This window comes from Lycium ferocissimum, chromosome 11 (genome assembly GCF_029784015.1).
Source record: "Lycium ferocissimum isolate CSIRO_LF1 chromosome 11, AGI_CSIRO_Lferr_CH_V1, whole genome shotgun sequence".
Classification (NCBI taxonomy): Eukaryota; Viridiplantae; Streptophyta; class Magnoliopsida; order Solanales; family Solanaceae; genus Lycium; species Lycium ferocissimum.
In genome coordinates, this window is record NC_081352.1 from 51498538 (window position 1) to 51517019 (window position 18482).

The 18482-nt window shown below is 38.9% G+C and overlaps 1 protein-coding gene across 1 annotated transcript; it reads right to left on the minus strand.

Annotated features, from left to right (window-relative positions):
• Positions 1–7001: 7001 nt before the first annotated feature.
• Positions 7002–8368, minus strand: LOC132038672 (acyltransferase Pun1-like). The gene has a single exon (XM_059429359.1). It carries the CDS (start codon positions 8366–8368, stop codon positions 7052–7054), a length of 1317 nt encoding a protein of 438 aa, XP_059285342.1. The 3' UTR covers positions 7002–7051.
• Between the last annotated feature and the right edge of the window lie 10114 nt (positions 8369–18482).

Below are 18482 nucleotides of genomic sequence, written 5' to 3' on the forward strand. Positions count from 1 at the left end.
GGGTGTAATTCACACTCCCAGGAGAGAGGACCGTATTGCTCTGTTGTTCTCGCTTGGGATGGTTTCGTGAAATGGAGTTTTGGTTTGGTTGTCTTGAATATTGCGCGGGTTGTTTAAAGTGTTTTTGACCTTGTTTGAATGCCTTTTCCTGATTAGTATCGGACTTAAGTATTGCTGATGTTGGTTTGAATGTATGTAGTTGAATTGAATATAAATGAAATATTGTCGAATTATGTAGAAGAGAGTTACTAATGTTAGAATGCGTTTCGAATTAATTGTTGATGTTGTTAGTATGGTTGTTGGTATTGTTGTTGATGATGTGGCCGAGTTGAATTCTCGGGGTTGTTGGATTTATAGGGGAAATCTTGCCTAAATTTACGTCAGATAAAGTGCCTATAACTAATGTTAGTGTCTAATGACATTATTGTAGATTTTGGGAAGCCCGAGATTTAAGTTCGGATTAGGCTAGAAGTAGACGAGGGTATGTAAAGCTTACCCTTTCTTTCTTTTGGCATGTCTTAGTTGTAAGTAGGCTATGATACGAGCCTCGGGGTAACTCTATTCTTACAATCCGAGCATGTCTACGATTCTTATTTACCTCTTGATGTTAGCATTCTTAATATGGTCGGGCTATGAACCTTGTGTCTTTTGTATGATTGGATAATAAATGTTGCATGTTAATTATGTTCTTAAAGGATTCGTAACTACGAACCTTAATCGTAACTTTCACAGACGGGCTCGGATCGCCTCGAAACGTTCGTAGAAGATTCTATAACGAATATTGACTCTAACGTTCATGGGCGGGCCCGGATTGGTATGATGCATATCCGCGGTCCCCGAGATTTTCCTTTGTATAGCTCTAACGACTTTTTGAAAGAACTTACATGACTATCGTCTTAACCCCCGAGTGTTGATTACTTATTTATTTGTCGAGTCTGGACTAATGATTTATATGCATATGGTTTGATACGTGTCTATGGTTTTTAAAGTTCTAATTGATAATGTTCAGTTTACGTTCGGAGGAAACTTGATTTGACCATTGTCTTGATTTTTAAATGATGGTTCGTTTTGATTATCCTATTGAGTCGTTGAAAATGTTTTAATTGCATATGGTTTCTCACTACTCTACTCGTGTGAGCTGTTATTAATCCTTTCACTGCGTCCCGGGCCAGGGCATGTATTCGTGCACGACTCCACTGCATTATTCACCGCGCCCTCATTGTAGGGCGGGGGCACGTTATATGTATATGATGATATTCACAGCGTCCCTCACCTAGAGGGGCGGAGCATCGTTATATGATATGATATGATGATATGGGGGAGGCGGCCGGATGGCATATGATGACTTCATTCCCGCGCGTCCCTCACTAGAGGGCGGGGCACATTATATGTACATGTATATGATGATTTTATTTTACCGCGTCCCTCGGCTGGGGTCGGGCACGTTATATGCGCGTTATACATGCGTATGTACACGATGATGTTTTACTTATGTCACTCGATCCCCATAATGGGGCGGGATATGATGCCCGATACGCATGATTTATGTTTCGCAGGCAAGTCTTATGATTTTAAATACTCCTTACTTCGCACGATTCGCTTTGTATTCCATGCTTCCATGCTCGGTACATATTCCGTGCCGACCCCCCTTTTCTTCGGGTCGTTGCTTTCATGCCCGGGCAGGCATGGACGATCGATTTGGTGACATGGCCTCAAAGCACGATTAACGCTACTTTGGAGTGCTCTGACCTTGTCCCGAGCCCATATTTGCAGAATACGATTCTCAGGGTTGTATATATGTACGTTTATTCGGGGGGTACGGCGGGGCCACGTCCCGTCATATGATTACCGTTATTATCTTAGGAGGTACGTAGACACATGTGTGGGTTGTGAATAGTTTCTGTTCAGTATGTCTGTGTGATGATGTTTGGGCGGCCCCATTCGCCATGGCAGCCTTACCGGCCCGCGTTTGTATATATTTCAGGATGTTGTGTTTTATGACAGCCTTGCCGGCTTCTGTGCGATATATATATGTTTATATGCGACAATTTGAGACTACGTATGATCTTTGAATATGTATAAGTAATGGTACGCTGAATCTGGTTAAGAGGTATGTACGAGTACCCAGCTCGGGCACTAGTCACGACCTACGGGGTTGGGTCGTGACATCTTCATCCTCTCGAGGATCACCATCATTGAAAGATATGTGGTAACACGAGGAGATGTCCTCTAACTCGCAAACTCCAAAATCCGAAATGAGTATCTTGATCACTTTGTGCGATAATATGATATGAAGAACCCACACTTTCCTCATCTTCGTCACGCTCCTTGGTATACACCGCGGTAGACTTTGCTTTTAGCACCTTCCCGCGTGAAACCACAAGCTCGTTTGTCGTCTCATTCTAGAAGGAATCAAACTTTGTATACCCTAAGGGTTCCGAACTTAAAACGAAACATTTTCACGTTTTGATAATCTACATCGTGGGTCTTGTTCTTCCTTTTCTTCTTTAGTTTTCAATCTACCTAATCTACAAATACGAAGCTTTTGTGGCGAGCTTTCCAAGACGATCAAACGCCGAAGGCCTTTTGTTGGAGCCAAATGCATCTCGTCTTCCACAAGGATATAGTTGGTACTTGCCCTTCTTATGGATATGCGAGGCGGCGGAGGTTGTTTGTATCCCAAACCTTCACGTGATTGCATCATACTAGCTCACGATGGAAGTTTTCCTAACTTTGATGGCTCGTTGGGGTTGTACCCGGCTTGACAAATAACTTGTAAGCATTTGGATCAAAGCCTTCATTTGTACGTTTTGTAGGGAGTGCCATATTTTGTGGTGGATTCTGAGCCACGAACTCTCCAAGTAGCTTTGATGACAAATTTATCGCATCGATTCATCTGATGGGAAGAGTTAGCCCCCCTTGCATATTTTCTTGAGCTTCAGATGGTTGACCTTCCTCTTTCTTCAACTTTGGAACATAGCAGAGCACGGGAGTTGTCTTCTTCTTCTTCTTCTTCTTCTTCTTCTTCTTCTTCTTCAAATACACGGTGTTCCCTTTATTGCATCGAGTACGGTACCTCATCACTAACTTCAACTTTTCTAATAGTCTCATCACTTCTTTCGGGCAATCTTATCACTCTTGGTCGTTGCGATGTCATCGACTTTTACTTCTCTCAACGTAGTTCTTTAAATAGAACTTTTGCATCGACGAAGTGTGACTCGGCTTCGCAAAATGGCTTATAATCGGCAACTATCTTCTTTTAGACACTTCGCCTTCGAGATACTTCAAACATTGATAGTAGGAGGATGGGATAACTTTATTCTCGTGTATCCATGTAGCCTGTCGAGCAACATATTATATGAAGTCTTTGCGTCGATGACATGCATCCATGCACATGATCGCAAATCTTCGATGGTGATATCTACTTTTGACGGCTTTATGGCTCATTGCCCCTTGATTGAATCCGTGTATCATCAAGCGGCTTTCGGAAAGTTCATCGGTTGTGATACCAAGTTCCTTCGTCAGTGCGAATAGGAAGAATGTTAACTCCAGATCCATCATCTATCAATATTCTGTTTATCCTCTTCTCGAGGGCATAACCCACCATGTACAATGGACGATTGTGTAGTGTTTCACTAAGTAGAAGATCGTCATCTGTGAATGTGATTCTTGTATCACATGTGTGTACCTCTTTCGAAGAAGATTTAGCAGGCTTTTTAGATGATGACAGAGACAATGTTGACAGGCTTTCATCATTTGCTTCCTTTTTATCAGTATTGAAGCATGATGCCTCAATGTTGTCTCGAGCAATCTTATTGCGGAACCGAATTTTGTAGGGAATTCCCCCAAAGTCACAGGACGTCGTGGTTCTTGGTGGTAGTTCTCCTCCACTTTTTCTTTCTTCGGACGCCCAACTAATTTCTGCTCCCTTGGTCTTCTAACCATCCTTTTCCTTGTTGGTTGTTTAGATGATTCTTTTCGTGGACTTGTTTTACATCGTCTCCGCCTAGTCACCAGAATCCATCCTTCATCAATCGGCTTAATCCAACTGGGCTCTGTCTTATCCATAGTCCTCCTCATGTTCTTCAAAATTGTATATCTGACCGGATCGAAAGAGCCAAAGGTGATAGAGACTTGATTCGAACTTGCCTTAATCATCAGCAGAATCTTGTTTTCATTGTAGCCAATCGCATAACTTTGTCTTGAAGACAAAACCTTTACCGCAGGATGACCTACAAGTGTCGATGATATTTACTAATAGTTCGGGTCGTTTGTTCTTCCACTTCGTTAGCCGCTTCATCTCTACGGTAACTCAATGAGTTTCGGCTTCAAGTAATTCATCAAAATTTCAGACACGAGAATCCGGAAGGTATTCTCTTTCTTGCATCTCCTTCGAGGTCGACTTTCGACTTTTTGTTATCTTGGAAGGAAGTTGCTTTTTTGCGCTTTTCTGCTCTTGCTACTTCGTAGTAAACTTTACGGGCGAGACATCGACGTTCATAGATTCTTTGTTGTCACTCTTAGAAACGAACTTGCTCCATTTCTTGGGTTCCCGTTGTCCTTTCTCGCGAGGGTCGTGATGCGAGCATCACTTCATTCCCGGAAGACATGCTCAATTCCATGTCATGGGCACGAGTATCTAGTTCTTCAAAAGACCTTGGGTTTAATTCTTGCAAGATGTAGTGAAGCCCCAATGCATTCCTCCTTTTGGATACACATCTACTGCGGCAGAAGCTTAGCCGAGCCTATCTTTGCGGTTTAGGCTTGCATTTCTCCATCGATTGATGAAATCGATAAACTGGTTCGCTCTTCATGGTAGTGCTTGTAAGTTCAACCATACTCGCGGTACGCCTTATGCTATAAAAACGATTGAGGAACTCTTTTCTAGTTGCTCCCAACTATCGATAGTAATTAGGGCTCAAGATCGAGTGTACCGATCGAAGGCATTTCCTTTGAGGAGCGGACGGACGGCTTGACGAGATAGTCTCCATAGGTCCCGACGTTGTTACATGTTTCAACAAAATGTGCAATACGTTGCTTTGGATTTCCTTGCCTTCAAATTGCTGAAATTTGGGAGGTTAATAACAGACGGGCATCTTAAAGCTTCACAATCTTGTAGTGTACGCTTCCGTTCTAGTAAACGAAGACTTGGCCGGCAACTTCGTACTTATCTTTGATAGTCACCGATGAACTCCTTTAGTCGGTCAAGCGGAATCATCCGCCCCGAAGAAACGAATTTCCTTAGTAGGTGGTACTTGTTTTGCACGAGGTTCGATCTCTTGTATACTGACCCTTCCCGGAGTGCGTGGGCGGATTCTCCTTCCATTAATCCATCCATCTTGTCCATCAACTTCTCAATCCGAGCGTCTTGATTTGCACATGCTTGGCCAAGCCATCAATCACTCTGCTAAGTTTGCCGGTGTCTCCTCCATTGACGAAGCGTTAGTTACCATTGCTTATGCCGCCATTGTTGGGATGTTGGAGAATAGCATGGATTATCGCATAAGTTGATCTTTGGTAAGCCCTCTTGTAGTGAGTGGAGAGGATCCCGTCGGAAGTATCATCAATCTTTCCTTCATAGCAGAAGTTCTTGGATCCGGGAGATCAAGTAGAGCTAGAGTCTTCTTAATCTTTTCGCCAATCTTTTCCTTGTCGATGCGTAATTAGAGGATCTCGGCTCTCCGCTTTTGGATATGAAGATCAAAAATGAGTTGTTACGGACGACACTTGGAGTGCTTTGTTGTCCCAATGCTTGCTTTACTCCTCGCTGTCCCAATACTACCAAAGGTAATGTCGAGGATGCTTTCCACATCGGCAGAGAACTTGAGCTAGCAACTTGGAGGAAATTGATTTGGAGTTGATCTTCTCCGAAGTCATCTCGATGTTGTTAAACTTTGATGATTGAAAAGTTGAGGTGAGAGGTAGAGATTGTCCCACTGGGAGTGCCAGAATTTGTAGACAATAAAATTCGCCTCGAGAAAATAATAATCAAGACGAGAAAATATCGCAACAATCGTTGTATTTGATTTGAGAATATGAGTGTTACAATCTACTATGATTCCCTTCCGATTCGTCTTTTCAAATAAATTCAGGGCTTTTGAGCTTGATCTTGAACTGATGGATTTAATTTTGACTTGGACTTGAATTCAAGGGCTTTTGAGCTTGATCTTGAATGCGTCTTGATCTCTAGAACTTCTAGAGAAATACTTGAATGCTTGAATCTTTTAGCTTGTAGAGAAATGCGGTTGATCCACGAGCTCTCTTGCTTCTTGTTAGAATTTCCGTCCTTTTGAATTATGAGACACTCATTTATAGTTGTAGGATGGAGGAGTTGTGATAAGGACGGGCTTCTTTCGACAACAAATCGAATTAAGCCGATGCCGATATTTGATTGGCGGAACATGTCACTATCTGACACATGGTGCTATAACTTCGTTGGCCTTTGATTTGACTAGGCATCTTCATCATTTTGACACATGGCATGACCCCATAGACTCTTTTTGATTTGGCGTCTTCGTCATTTGACATGTGGCACCAATTTGGGCCTCTTGAATAAGATGACATCTTGGGCTTGACAAAGTGGGTTCATCATATGTAGCCCAATTAAATGGACTAGCCCAATGAAATTGGACCATTACTTAAATCCATATTTATTGACTTAAATAATTAACCCAATTATATTAGCCCACAATTTATTTGGACTAATATATCTTGAATTTAATATAATCAAAATTTCTTGTAATTTAAACTTAACAAAATTTCATTGTCCACACTGTCAATAGCAGTTTTTTTTCATATTCTCATTCAACATTCATTTAAAGTATTCTTCCCTTGCCATGATAAGGTCAGAGACGGGTTTGGCGAAAAAATAGCTCACACCTATTTTTGATGAAAGAAGCTGCAAGTTTAGATAGAGAATCCAGTTCTAGCGGAAGACGAAGTAAGGTACGGTAAAAAGTCCAATCAATCTGAATTAAATTCATAAATAAAGACTTAATAACAAACTAGTAGTAATTGCAAACCATGGAAATTAAATTCATATAGACATGAATTAAAGACCTAAACTTGGAGAAGCAAATTGTAGCAACTCTGAATTAGTTTCCAATGCAGACATGTCTTCTTCTTTCAAACTCACCAGTACTTCTAATCCATCCCCATTTTGGTTGTCCATCAACATAATTTTCTTATTAATTGGTACACTTCCCAAACACACTCTTCTAGGACTCCCCCATCCATAATCCATGTCACAAAAACGGAATTTACTCAAGCTTGTACACTTGTACACATCAACATCCTCGTCGTCCCTTTCAAGTTGATTCTGAAGCGACATAACTTTCTCAAACATTGCTGAGACTAAATCTTTAGGTTCCCTCCAGTCTTGGCTGAAATACATCTCTTTTTCCTTCCTCAATTCACTAATCAATCTGTGCAATTTGATCTCTTTGGGGTCCTCAATCTGTGGTGCCATGAAGAGGAAACTGGCATTACCTTGGAACTCTTGTGGCAACATTTTTTTCATAACAGGTCGTAAATTCACTGATTGCGTAAATACAGATGGCCTAGGCGAATTGGAAGCTATGCACTTGTAGACAAATGAACTTGCAGCTTCCACAGAAGTAGGATCAATATTATTACTACTTTGTGTTCTTAATTCAGTAGCAATCATAGCCTTGAGGGAATTTATTTTGGACCGCGAGAAGAGGTATTTTCTCGTTATGCAATGATGGTTTCCTCTTGTTTTACTATTAAGTATTGCCTCAGCTATATGACCACTTGTGGGAGGAAAAATGGATCCTCCAACGAATTGGAAAGAAGGTACTGGGGAACATGGATTCCGCGCCATGGCTGACCAGTGAGTTATAAAATCTCCCATACTTGAACCATCAACAATCTTGTGCGAGACACACGCACTGATTGCTATTCCTCCACATTTGAAACGGTTAAGTTGAGCCACGACTAAATTTTCTTTGGATGGGGTCCATGGTACACCCGCTGGGAATACTAAATCTTCAGCCTCAGCACTACCGTGTTTAAAAATTTCTGACATTGGACAATCTATTTGAGCTTCAAGAAACTCAGCCCCCACATCGTTGCATTCGACGTGGAGACCGTCTCTGATTGTTCCAGCCAATGGATAGTATGAAGTTAGAGCTCTTGAGAGGGAATTCTCAAGAAGCGTAGATATATGACTAGGTTCAAATGGGAGAGTACTATTGCATTGCTTTGGGTAGAACAGGGCTAATGACATGTAAGAACATGGATTAAGTTGATCAAATAGGGAAAGCTTTTGAATTCTATGAGACAATGGGGTTGGAGATGATGGTTTAATAATCTTCTTGGAAATCAAAGCAAGACGTGGTGCAGCCATTTTTACTATTAAAAGAGAGTTGTCTACTTTTATGTGCTCTAAAACAGGCCTTGGGTGGTTCTTTATATGCATGATGGTTTAGGAACCAACTAAGAGTATTGTATTGGCTCATCATATTTTAATATTCCTCTTTGATATTTCAGTGATATGCAAGAACGTGTAAAGGCAGACAGCTTTTATCAATCGATCGTGCTTCAAGATTAGACTGCACTTCCTTAGATATATTTCTAAATTATGTTTGAGTCACGACTCATAAGATGCTTTTGATTGGCACAAAATATCATAATTTCTTCTGGGAAGGTACGACTAAAAATTCAGGGAGACATACGTACTTTTACGCAGATACAATTATATACACTCCTAACATATTCTATCACCAATTTCTTAATTAATTCAGGCTATAAGCGAGCTTAACAGAGCAATATAATTGGCCTCGAAGTATGTGCCAGGGTACACACGACGGTAACAAGATCATCGATACAACACTAGAACAGAAGTTAGAAGTGTCCAAGCTAAGTAGCAAAGTGTTAAACTTAAGAAATTTGGCTAACTAAGAAAGAAGTTGGAACAATAAGGGCTAATTAAGTGTCAGCCATGCCTACGCTTTCCCAACCATAAAGGCAACCGTGGCTACACTTCCAGAAATGCTCAGACACCATTTGTGTAACTGCAAAGGCCATCGTAAGGACAATTGTGGCTACGCTTTGAGAAATGTCCAGGACACAATTTGCAAAACCGTAGAGCAAACCATAGCTATGTTGAACCGCAGCCAATTCTAAAACAAGAGCATATGCCCAGGTTATAGAAAAATTAAAGCAGGGAGAGAGAAAACACAACACTAATTTGTCACAGCCCGATTTTAATCAAGCCATAACCGGTATCTGTTGCCATAACTTGACCGAGCAAACTAATTTGGTCGTTCTAACTTGTATCATCATTTTAGATTTCAAACATATCTTTAAAGAAACACTAAACTTCTTATTCTAAACACCTTATTTCAACGAATCATAAGCAACCAGCTCATGAATTCTGCCCGACTTAATCTTCTTGCTAAGACTTTGCCCTGTGTTCTCCATCCCATGTCCTTCCGACAATTTAGTACTGGATGATAGTTGGACAATATTCATCTCGTCCTGCATTCGATTCTAATTTACACCTTCTTCGTGTGAATTCTGTGTTACATCTTGTATTTTTCTACATTAAGATTCGTCGTACGTTAGCTGTCTTAATTTTGGACATCGGGATTTGTTTCAAGGATATATGCTGTTGGACATGTTTAACTTGTGTTTATGAGTGTTTAAATTCATGTTTGGTGAGTTACGGAAGGATTAGAGAATAAGTGAATCGAAGTGGGAAGGTTCGTCAAAAGTTATTTTTGGAAAATATGGTATATGGGTCGTATTTAAGGATTTTAAAAATTCCCAGAGAAGGCAGTTTTGGAGGTGATATTATACGGCCAACTATACGGACCGTATAATTTTATACGGCCAGGATGTTTGTCGTATAATGTTATACGACCAAGGATATGGGCCATATATATTTACAATGTTTCATCTCCCAAATTCTTGCGTTGGTTGCATTAAAGGTAAACTAGCATAAGACGGAGAGGCCATGGAACTCTCGTAAGGGTAAGGAATACCTTTAACAAGTGTTAAGCATGTATCTAAAGGTTTTGGGATCAAGCGAATCGAAGAAATTAAATTTGTAGAAATTTTGGGAATACTTGGCAGGATTTTGAAGAGAAATTTTGGTCCAACTTGAGAGAGACATATCTCCTAGAATATAAGGAGTTACGGAACCCATAACCTATGTAAATTGAAGTTCAGGAAGTCTTCTTTCCAATGCAACTGACAGATTGCAAATCTGTGATACGAGGCCAATTATACGGCCCGTATAATATTATACGACCGAGTTATATGAACCGTATTTTATACGATCAACTTATACGAACCATATAAGTCAATGTCGGTGGAAATTTCAAGAATTTAAATATGATAACCCCTCTTCATTTCAATCATTTTAAAACACACTCCCAAGTCCTAGAGAGCTCTAGAAACCACTCCAAAACATATTCAAACATATTTTCAAGCCTAAGCAAAGATCAAAGTGAAGATTAAAGTGGTTAGGGTTTTCAAGTAAGGTCTACCCTTGTCTCCTCTTCTTGAAAATGTTTGGGTGAGTATTTTTAAGGTGGAGTAACCATGGAATTGAAGTGTTCTTGAATTTTAAGGTAAGATTTCATTGATGTTCGGCCTAAAATTGTATATATTTATTCATTGTTGCCTCATATTGTAGTACTTTTAATTGTCGTTTAACTATTAATTATTGTGGGTTGTGCTTTATATTATATTTTACTATGTAGGAATAAAGCGGTGTGAAGATGAAGAAATTTGGAGCAAAATTGAATAAAACGTGGAAGAAAAAAAAAAAGGAAGACAAAAGATTATAACGGAGAGAGGAAACAAAATGTAGAAACCAAGGAGACATCATGATGGCTGGCTGCAATGGTGATTAAATGATTAATGCAATAGCAATTGAGTTGCACATTACAATTACATTACAGTTGAAATTGAATTTAAGAATGAGAAGATACGTACCTGAGCAATCAGGTGCCAGCCAAGCGTCGCACGCCTGACGCGATGAAAATAGCCTCTGATTCTAGTACTGCCTTGCGCGTTGCACCGGCGACGCGGGTGTGACGCGCCTCCGCTATTTTTTCCCGGTCCGAGTTGGATTTGGTTTTTAAAATCCCAGGCCTTTTGGTACCCTATAAATACATATCCTACACGGTTTTTACAGAACTTTGGATAACTTGACACCCTTAGTTCAGAACTTTGGATCTAGAGAGAGCTTGGAGCCACTGTGGAGGCCGTAGTTGCAGGGTTTTATCTTCTCTTCTCTGTAATACTTATTTTTACAATTTTATTCGGATGATTTGTTATTTTTCCTCCATGTCTATGTGGAGCTAAACTCTTTAGTTCTAGGGTTTTGACACAAACATGAAAGTTGACGTTTGATTATCGTTTCTATCTATTAAATTTCCATATTTTTGGGTTGCTTATTTATTCTTGTGCTTAATTGTTTGATTACTCGATCACTAATTGAACACTATCTGTGGTGCGGGAATTGACTTGAGAAAGGGAATTCACGTACCTAATAAGAATAAATAGAGTTTGTTCGATTTAGTCATTTCGCTACTGAGGATAGAGATATACCCTTTAGCCCTACTTAGTTGAATACGGAGAAATAAATGCATTCTTGCCCTACCTCTGTCGACCATAGAGATATAGGCGTTATAGTAGCATCTACAGGCTTGTGAGTAGTTCGAGAGAATATCATAAAGTTATAATTAACCCGTCAACTAGTAACCCATAGGTAGAACGATTTGAAGACTCAACTGGATTGTTAGTGGTCATAGCCCTAGATCTATCTCTTCTCCTATAAAAATCCGCTCTTTCTTGGTTGAAGTTCATTATTTATTTTCTTTTATTTTTAGTTAGTTTATAAATATAATCTTGAGATTTTACTTCTTGTTTAGTTAATTAGCATTAGTTTAATTTAGTAAACAGTTAATCATAAGTCCCTGTGGGTACAATAGCTGGACTTAAAAATCCTATATTACTTGTACGACCGCGTATACTTGCATATGCGTTTGGGAGCAACAAGTTTTTGGCGCCGTTGTCGGGGACTTAGAAATTAACTGTTTTTCTAGATTAGACTTTTCTTTTTGTCTATTCAAGTTTTTTTTTTTATTATTATTATTATTATTATTTTAATTTAATATTTTGGTTAGCTTTCTTGACATGGCATCTTGGAATAAAAATTGGTTGAATATTGGTTGTTCCTATTTTGGTGTTCCTTATCTGATTTGTGGAGGACCCACTTGTGCCAACACTGTCAAAATATTTTCGGGAATGGGTTGTGTGCACCTTCCAAATCTTTTGAGTGGAATGTTTGTAATATATGTGGTGGTCATGACGGTCATTGCAATGGCTGTCCTAACTCTTATTCCCTATCCCCGAGCCCCTATTATGATTTTCTTGTTGTTTGTGATGTTAACAGGAGTAATGAAGTAGAGGATGCAGAAAGTCTTGCTCGGGTTAGCGATATGACGAAACAAATAGGGGAGCAAATGATGGAGCATGATATATTAATGAGAGAGCAAAACGCAGAAATATGTAAAGCCATAGAGAGGATTCATGCCAAACTCACAGAGATGCAGGCCGAGACTGAAACTTGTAATGATCTGCAAGTTACAGACTTGTCCAATAGCCAAGACGAACCTCAAATAGAAGAAGAGAGCGAGTTTCCGCAAGTAGATAGCTTTGAAGAAGCAGAGATAGTGAGCTAATCTTGGCTAACGGAACAAGCTCAACAAATGAAATTTCATGGGTTTCTCCGTGATGGTCTTACAAACATGGCTACACAACTGATAGAGGGAAGAACTGAGCTCAGACAAGAGATAGACCAATTTGGCTCAGGTATCCATGACCTGTAGGCTTAAATAAATAAAAAGGTTAAGGCGTCTGACGCCCAACTACCAATTGTTGTGGATACTGGCCAACTTGTGGAGCAAATAAAGGAATTCCAACCATTCGATCAGATCTTTGTTAATGATGTCATTGTTGAGGAGGTGTACAAAAGTGAGGATGACAGAAATAATGCAGTTTTAGAGTTAGGGCGTGTTGGTCCTCATTCTAAACATTTTTCTACATTATATTTGGTTGGCGACATGGAAATCGAGCCTTCCTAGACTTTGGAGAAGTGTATAGATGAAGAACAAGAGCCTTACATTCTGAAATTTGCCATGCCAAAAAGACAAAACGACATGCCTCACTTAAGGGCCAAGAAGTGAAAAATGCGACATCTATTGCTTGGTTCCTTTATTTTCACGCCACCGCCTCGGTTCATTCGCGAGGGGGAGCCTTTGAACCGGGTAATTTTTTTATTTTTAGGATTAGTTTTTTTTTAGGAGTAGTATAAGGAGAGAGAAGAAAGCCTTTGTGACTTGTTTGATACTAGCATATTTAGGCCTAAGCTTGAGAAGTACTTTCCTGTGAGTGCTTGAGTAATGAAAAAAATAGCAGACTTTCTTACACCTAACTCAAGGTTGTGACTCTGTGTATAGCTTATTCTTATTTTGTAGTTCGTCATGATCCTATTTGTCCTAGAGTAGAATTGATCCATCTTGATTGAGACTTGTGCCATGTGTGGTGAGAATTTTTTGCATATATTCCATGTTTTGCATCTTAGTCTAGAACTTGCCCTGCATGTTATTGAAGCAAAATAAAAAGTGTTGCTCTATTTAGAAGATGATGATAGGCTTTCTTTGATATGCCTTGTGAATTTTTAGCCTTTTCAGAAATTGTACCACTAGTTAGCCCGTTGAGCCTGAAGTCATTCGTTTGTTAGCGTATTTTTGCCTTGACCCTTTTGTTTGAATCCATAATTTTTGCACCCTGCTTCTTTGAGCACTGTAGCTTAGACTGTGATATAATTGATAAATGTGAAGAAAAGGGATGGTCGAGTAAAAAATGGTGACCAATGATAGTTGCAAAGTGATGAAAAGGCCCTCTTAAAAAGAATGTGAAAAAAAAAGTTGCTTGAAAAAAAAAATGATTGAATCGTTCTTGATATGATGAGAAATACTTTTGAAATAATTGTTGAAGAGAGGGCTGAAAAATAATGTGAAGAGATGAAAATAATGGGTGATGAAGTCTAAAAGTGCAAAGTGCTTAGGGAAGTGTAAGTCACTATTATATAGTTTTCCTACCCGTCCCCTAGCCAACATTACAACCCGTTAAAGTCCTATTTGATTCTATTCGAGCACACTTAATTAGTGGAGATGTACATAATGGGCAAGCCTATGGTTCTTTGTGCATACATGTGAATTTTTTTTGTGAGTGCGAGAGTTGTGCTTTGATGCTAAGTTCTTAAATTACATTCGATTCTTTGATTTGAGTATGTGGACTATTTCTTCTTGTGAGGGCACTTGTTTCATGATAGATAGGTGATGTTATTAGATTTCTTTGATAGAATAGGTGAGCGAGCTTAAATTTGATGAGTTAGAGTCCGTCTACGAGTTTAGGAGGTTAGACGTTTGTTGTTTGATTAAGTTGACTTGTATATCTTGCATGATGACCAGAAAGTATATACTTGATGGTTTGAGTTGCTATAAGGCCTAATTGTTGGTATCAACCAAAGTGGTGGTGTTCCTAGGTTTGATTTATTGAGAGTGATTTTATTGCTTACTCGAGGACGAGCAAGAGTTTAAGTATGGGGTGGTAATGTTCGGCCTAAAATTGCATATATTTATTCATTGTTGCCTCATATTGTAGTACTTTTAATTGTCGTTTAACTATTAATTATTGTGGGTTGTGCTTTATATTATATTTTACTATGTAGGAATAAAGCGGTGTGAAGATGAAGAAATTTGAAGCAAAATTGAATAAAACGTGGAAGAAAAAGAAAAGGAAGACAAAAGATTATAACGGAGAGAGGAGACAAAATGTAGAAACCAAGGAGACATCATGATGGCTGGCTGAAATGGTGATTAAATGATTAATCCAATAGCAATTGAGTTGCACATTACAATTACATTACAGTTGAAATTGAATTTAAGAATGAGAAGATACGTACCTGAGCAATCAGGTGCCAGCCAAATCGCACGCCTGACACGATGAAAATAGCCTCTGATTCTAGTACTGCCTTGCGCGTTGCACCGGCGACGCGGTGTGTGCGCCTCATTATTTTTTCCCGGTCCGAGTTGGATTTGGTTTTTAAAATCCCAGGCCTTTTGGTACCCTATAAATATATATCCTACACGGTTTTTACAGAACTTTGGATAACTTGAAACTCTTAGTTCAGAACTTTGGATCTAGAGAGCGCTTGGAGCCGCCGTGGAGGCCGTAGTTACAGGGTTTTATCTTCTCTTCTCTGTAATACTTATTTTTACAATTTTATTCAGATGATTTGTTATTTTCCCTCCATGTCTATGTGGAGCTAAACTCTTTAGTTCTAGGGTTTTGACACAATCATGAAAGTTGACGTTCGATTATCGTTTCTATCTATTAAATTTCCATATTTTTGGGTTGCTTATTTATTCTTGTGCTTAATTTTTTGATTACTTGATCACTAATTGAACACTATATGTGGTGCGGGAATTGGACTTGAGAAAGGGAATTCACGTACGTAATAAGAATAAATAGAGTTTGTTCGATTTAGTCATTTCGCTACTGAGGATAGAGATATACCCTTTAGCCCTACTTAGTTGAATACGGAGAAATAAATGCGTTCTTGCTACCTCTGACAACCATAGAGATATAGGCGTTATAGTAGCATCTACAGGCTTGTGAGTAGTTCGAGAGAATATCCTAAAGTTATAATTAACCCGTCAACTAGTAACACATAGGTAGAACGATTTGAAGACTCAACTGGATTGTTAGTGGTCATAACCCTAGATCTATCTCTTCTCCGATAAAAATCTGCTCTTTCTTGGTTGAAGTTCATTATTTATTTTCTTTTATTTTTAGTTGGTTTATAAATATAATCTTGAGATTTTACTTCTTGTTTAGATAATTAGCATTAGTTTAATTTAGTAAACAGTTAATCATAAGTCCCTGTGGGTACGATATCTAAACTTAAAAATCCTATATTACTTGTACGATCGCGTATACTTGTCTGTGCATTTGGGAGCAACATTCATCTTAGTTCCATGCTTATGCATTTATTTGGTAAGTATGTTAAGATTTGAGTAGAGGAAATTGGAGGAAAAGTTCAAATATGAATTTGATGATATTTTGAATTGTAAATTAACTTGAGCTATGATTATTAGTATGTTATGAGTATAATCTTGCTATGAGGGATAATAATGATGATGAGAAAGTGTTGTATACAAGTGTATATAAATCTCTTGGCTATGGTATGAAAAGAAGTTTGGATTGATTTGAGTCCAATTTGAATATAAATCTCTTGGCTATGGTATTGTTGATGTTGTTATTGTTGGTTGGGAGTTGTTTTGAAGATTGGAGGAAGGAGAAGATATAGGGGAAATGCTGCCCAAATTTCGTTAGTTCGTTAATTGTATTAGTTTGAACTTAAGAATATTTTTAAGACTTAACTTTAGTATGAATCCTCTTGAATGTAGATTTTTGCAGACTTGGGAGGAGAACGTTAAGTAGTTAGGAAGACATAAAGGTATGTTAAGGCTAACCCTTTCTTTTTATAAAGGAATGATTCCTTTATTATGAATCCACACATGATATTCATGATGTCCTTATTTCATAAAAATGCTAGAAGCTTATGTTCTTGATTCTCTTATGATATTATTGATCATTGTCTCATGACTATTGATTATTACTCTTGTCTTATGATTATTGATCTTGTTTATTGACATTGATCTCATCTTATGATTATTGATTCCTTTAAGGTGAGATATAGCTATGATGATGATTCCATAATGATAATTGGAGGTTACCGACCTTACGTTACTCCGATAGACTTACAACGTTTATTTAGGCTCTCATGAATGCTTTATATATATATATATGTGTGTGTGTGTGTGTGTGTGTGTATTTTCTCACACCGCGCCGCGCTATAGTCGGCTGGGCAAGCACGTAGATGTGTACACCACTGCAGTAGGCAAATTATGATTTTACCCCGGACGCGAGATGATATGATATATGGATCGGACTGCACGTTCCGCATCACTATCTACACATAGATCGGGCTGCACGTTCCGCAGCGATATCTATACATGGATCGGGCTGCACGTTCCGCAGCAATATCTATACATGGATCTGGCTGCACGTTCCGCAGTAATATCTATATATGGATAGGGCTGCATGTTCCGCAGGAATATATATAATGATGATATGATATGGATCGGGTTGCACGTTTCACAGCAATTTAGATACATGATGATAACACCGTGCCTATATGGTCGGGCAGTATACTATATATGTATGTATGTATGAGATGGTTTATTTTTCTAAAGCTGAGCATGCATGACATCCGTCTTAAGAGGCATTCAGATGTACAAGTTATTTTCATATATCATGCTACTTTCCATATCTCTTATTATGTTTTTATTCATGCCTTACATACTCAGTACATTATTCATACTGACGTCCTTTTGCTTGTGGACGCTGCGTTCATGCCTGTAGGTAGGCCGAAAGACGGATCTGATCCTTAGGTGTGTCATCAGCGGAGTCTCAGGAGCGCTCTACTTACTTCGGAGCCGCAGTCTCGTGGTATTAACCTTTTGTGAACATATTTGGGCACGGCGGGGCCCTGTCCTGTCTTTATGATGTTATGCACTCCTGTTAGAGGCTCGTAGACAAGATGTCCTATAACCTCAGCGGTTCATATTTTTGTATATCATTTTTGGCAGCCGTGTCGGCTTATATATATGGGCATAGTTGATGATGGTCAGATAGATCTGTTATTATGTTGAGGATTCATGCCCTTACAACTTATGATGTTTATGAGTTAGTCATGTGGTCCACCTAGAAATGATTATGAAAAGCATGTTAAGAGGTGCTCGGTAGGCTAGCTCTGGGTGCCCGTCATGGCCCTTCGGTTGGGTCGTGACATTCTGAGTCCCTTTGTTCTATGTAATTGAGTTGGATCCAGATCCACCATTAATATTATTAGTACCATTAGTGTCATTAATCTATGAGTTTCTTGCTTCCTTATGGGAAGAAATTGAAGCTTGATTGTCCTTATTCACCTTTGAGCTACTTGCTTTAAGATCTCTAATTCCTTTCCACCTACTTTAGGAGGATAATTAGGTTTAAACCAGAATTTTTTTCACCTTCTGCATCCAAGAGTCCCTTTTCTTTGCTCTACTCTTCTTCTTCTTCTTCTTATTCTTCTTGCATTAGGTTTTCTTTCTTCAAAACATCATCAATTTGTTGTTGAGTTATGCATTTCCTGAATTAAGTCGCAAAGGGATTTCCTTATTCTTCACGACTCCTCGAGTCTCCTGTTTATCCTTTTTAGGAGCAGTTTTTTTCTCCCTTGTCCCCTTTGGAAGACTAATAAGCTTTAGGGCCATATCAGATAAACCAGAGTTAGTTTTATTGACTTCTCATCAGTACTTTAGCTATTCTGA

What these genes read in the sequence shown, in the direction of transcription:
- LOC132038672 (XM_059429359.1), bottom strand. Translation starts at nt 8,368, where the DNA reads ATGGCTGCACCACGTCTTGCTTTGATTTCCAAGAAGATTATTAAACCA.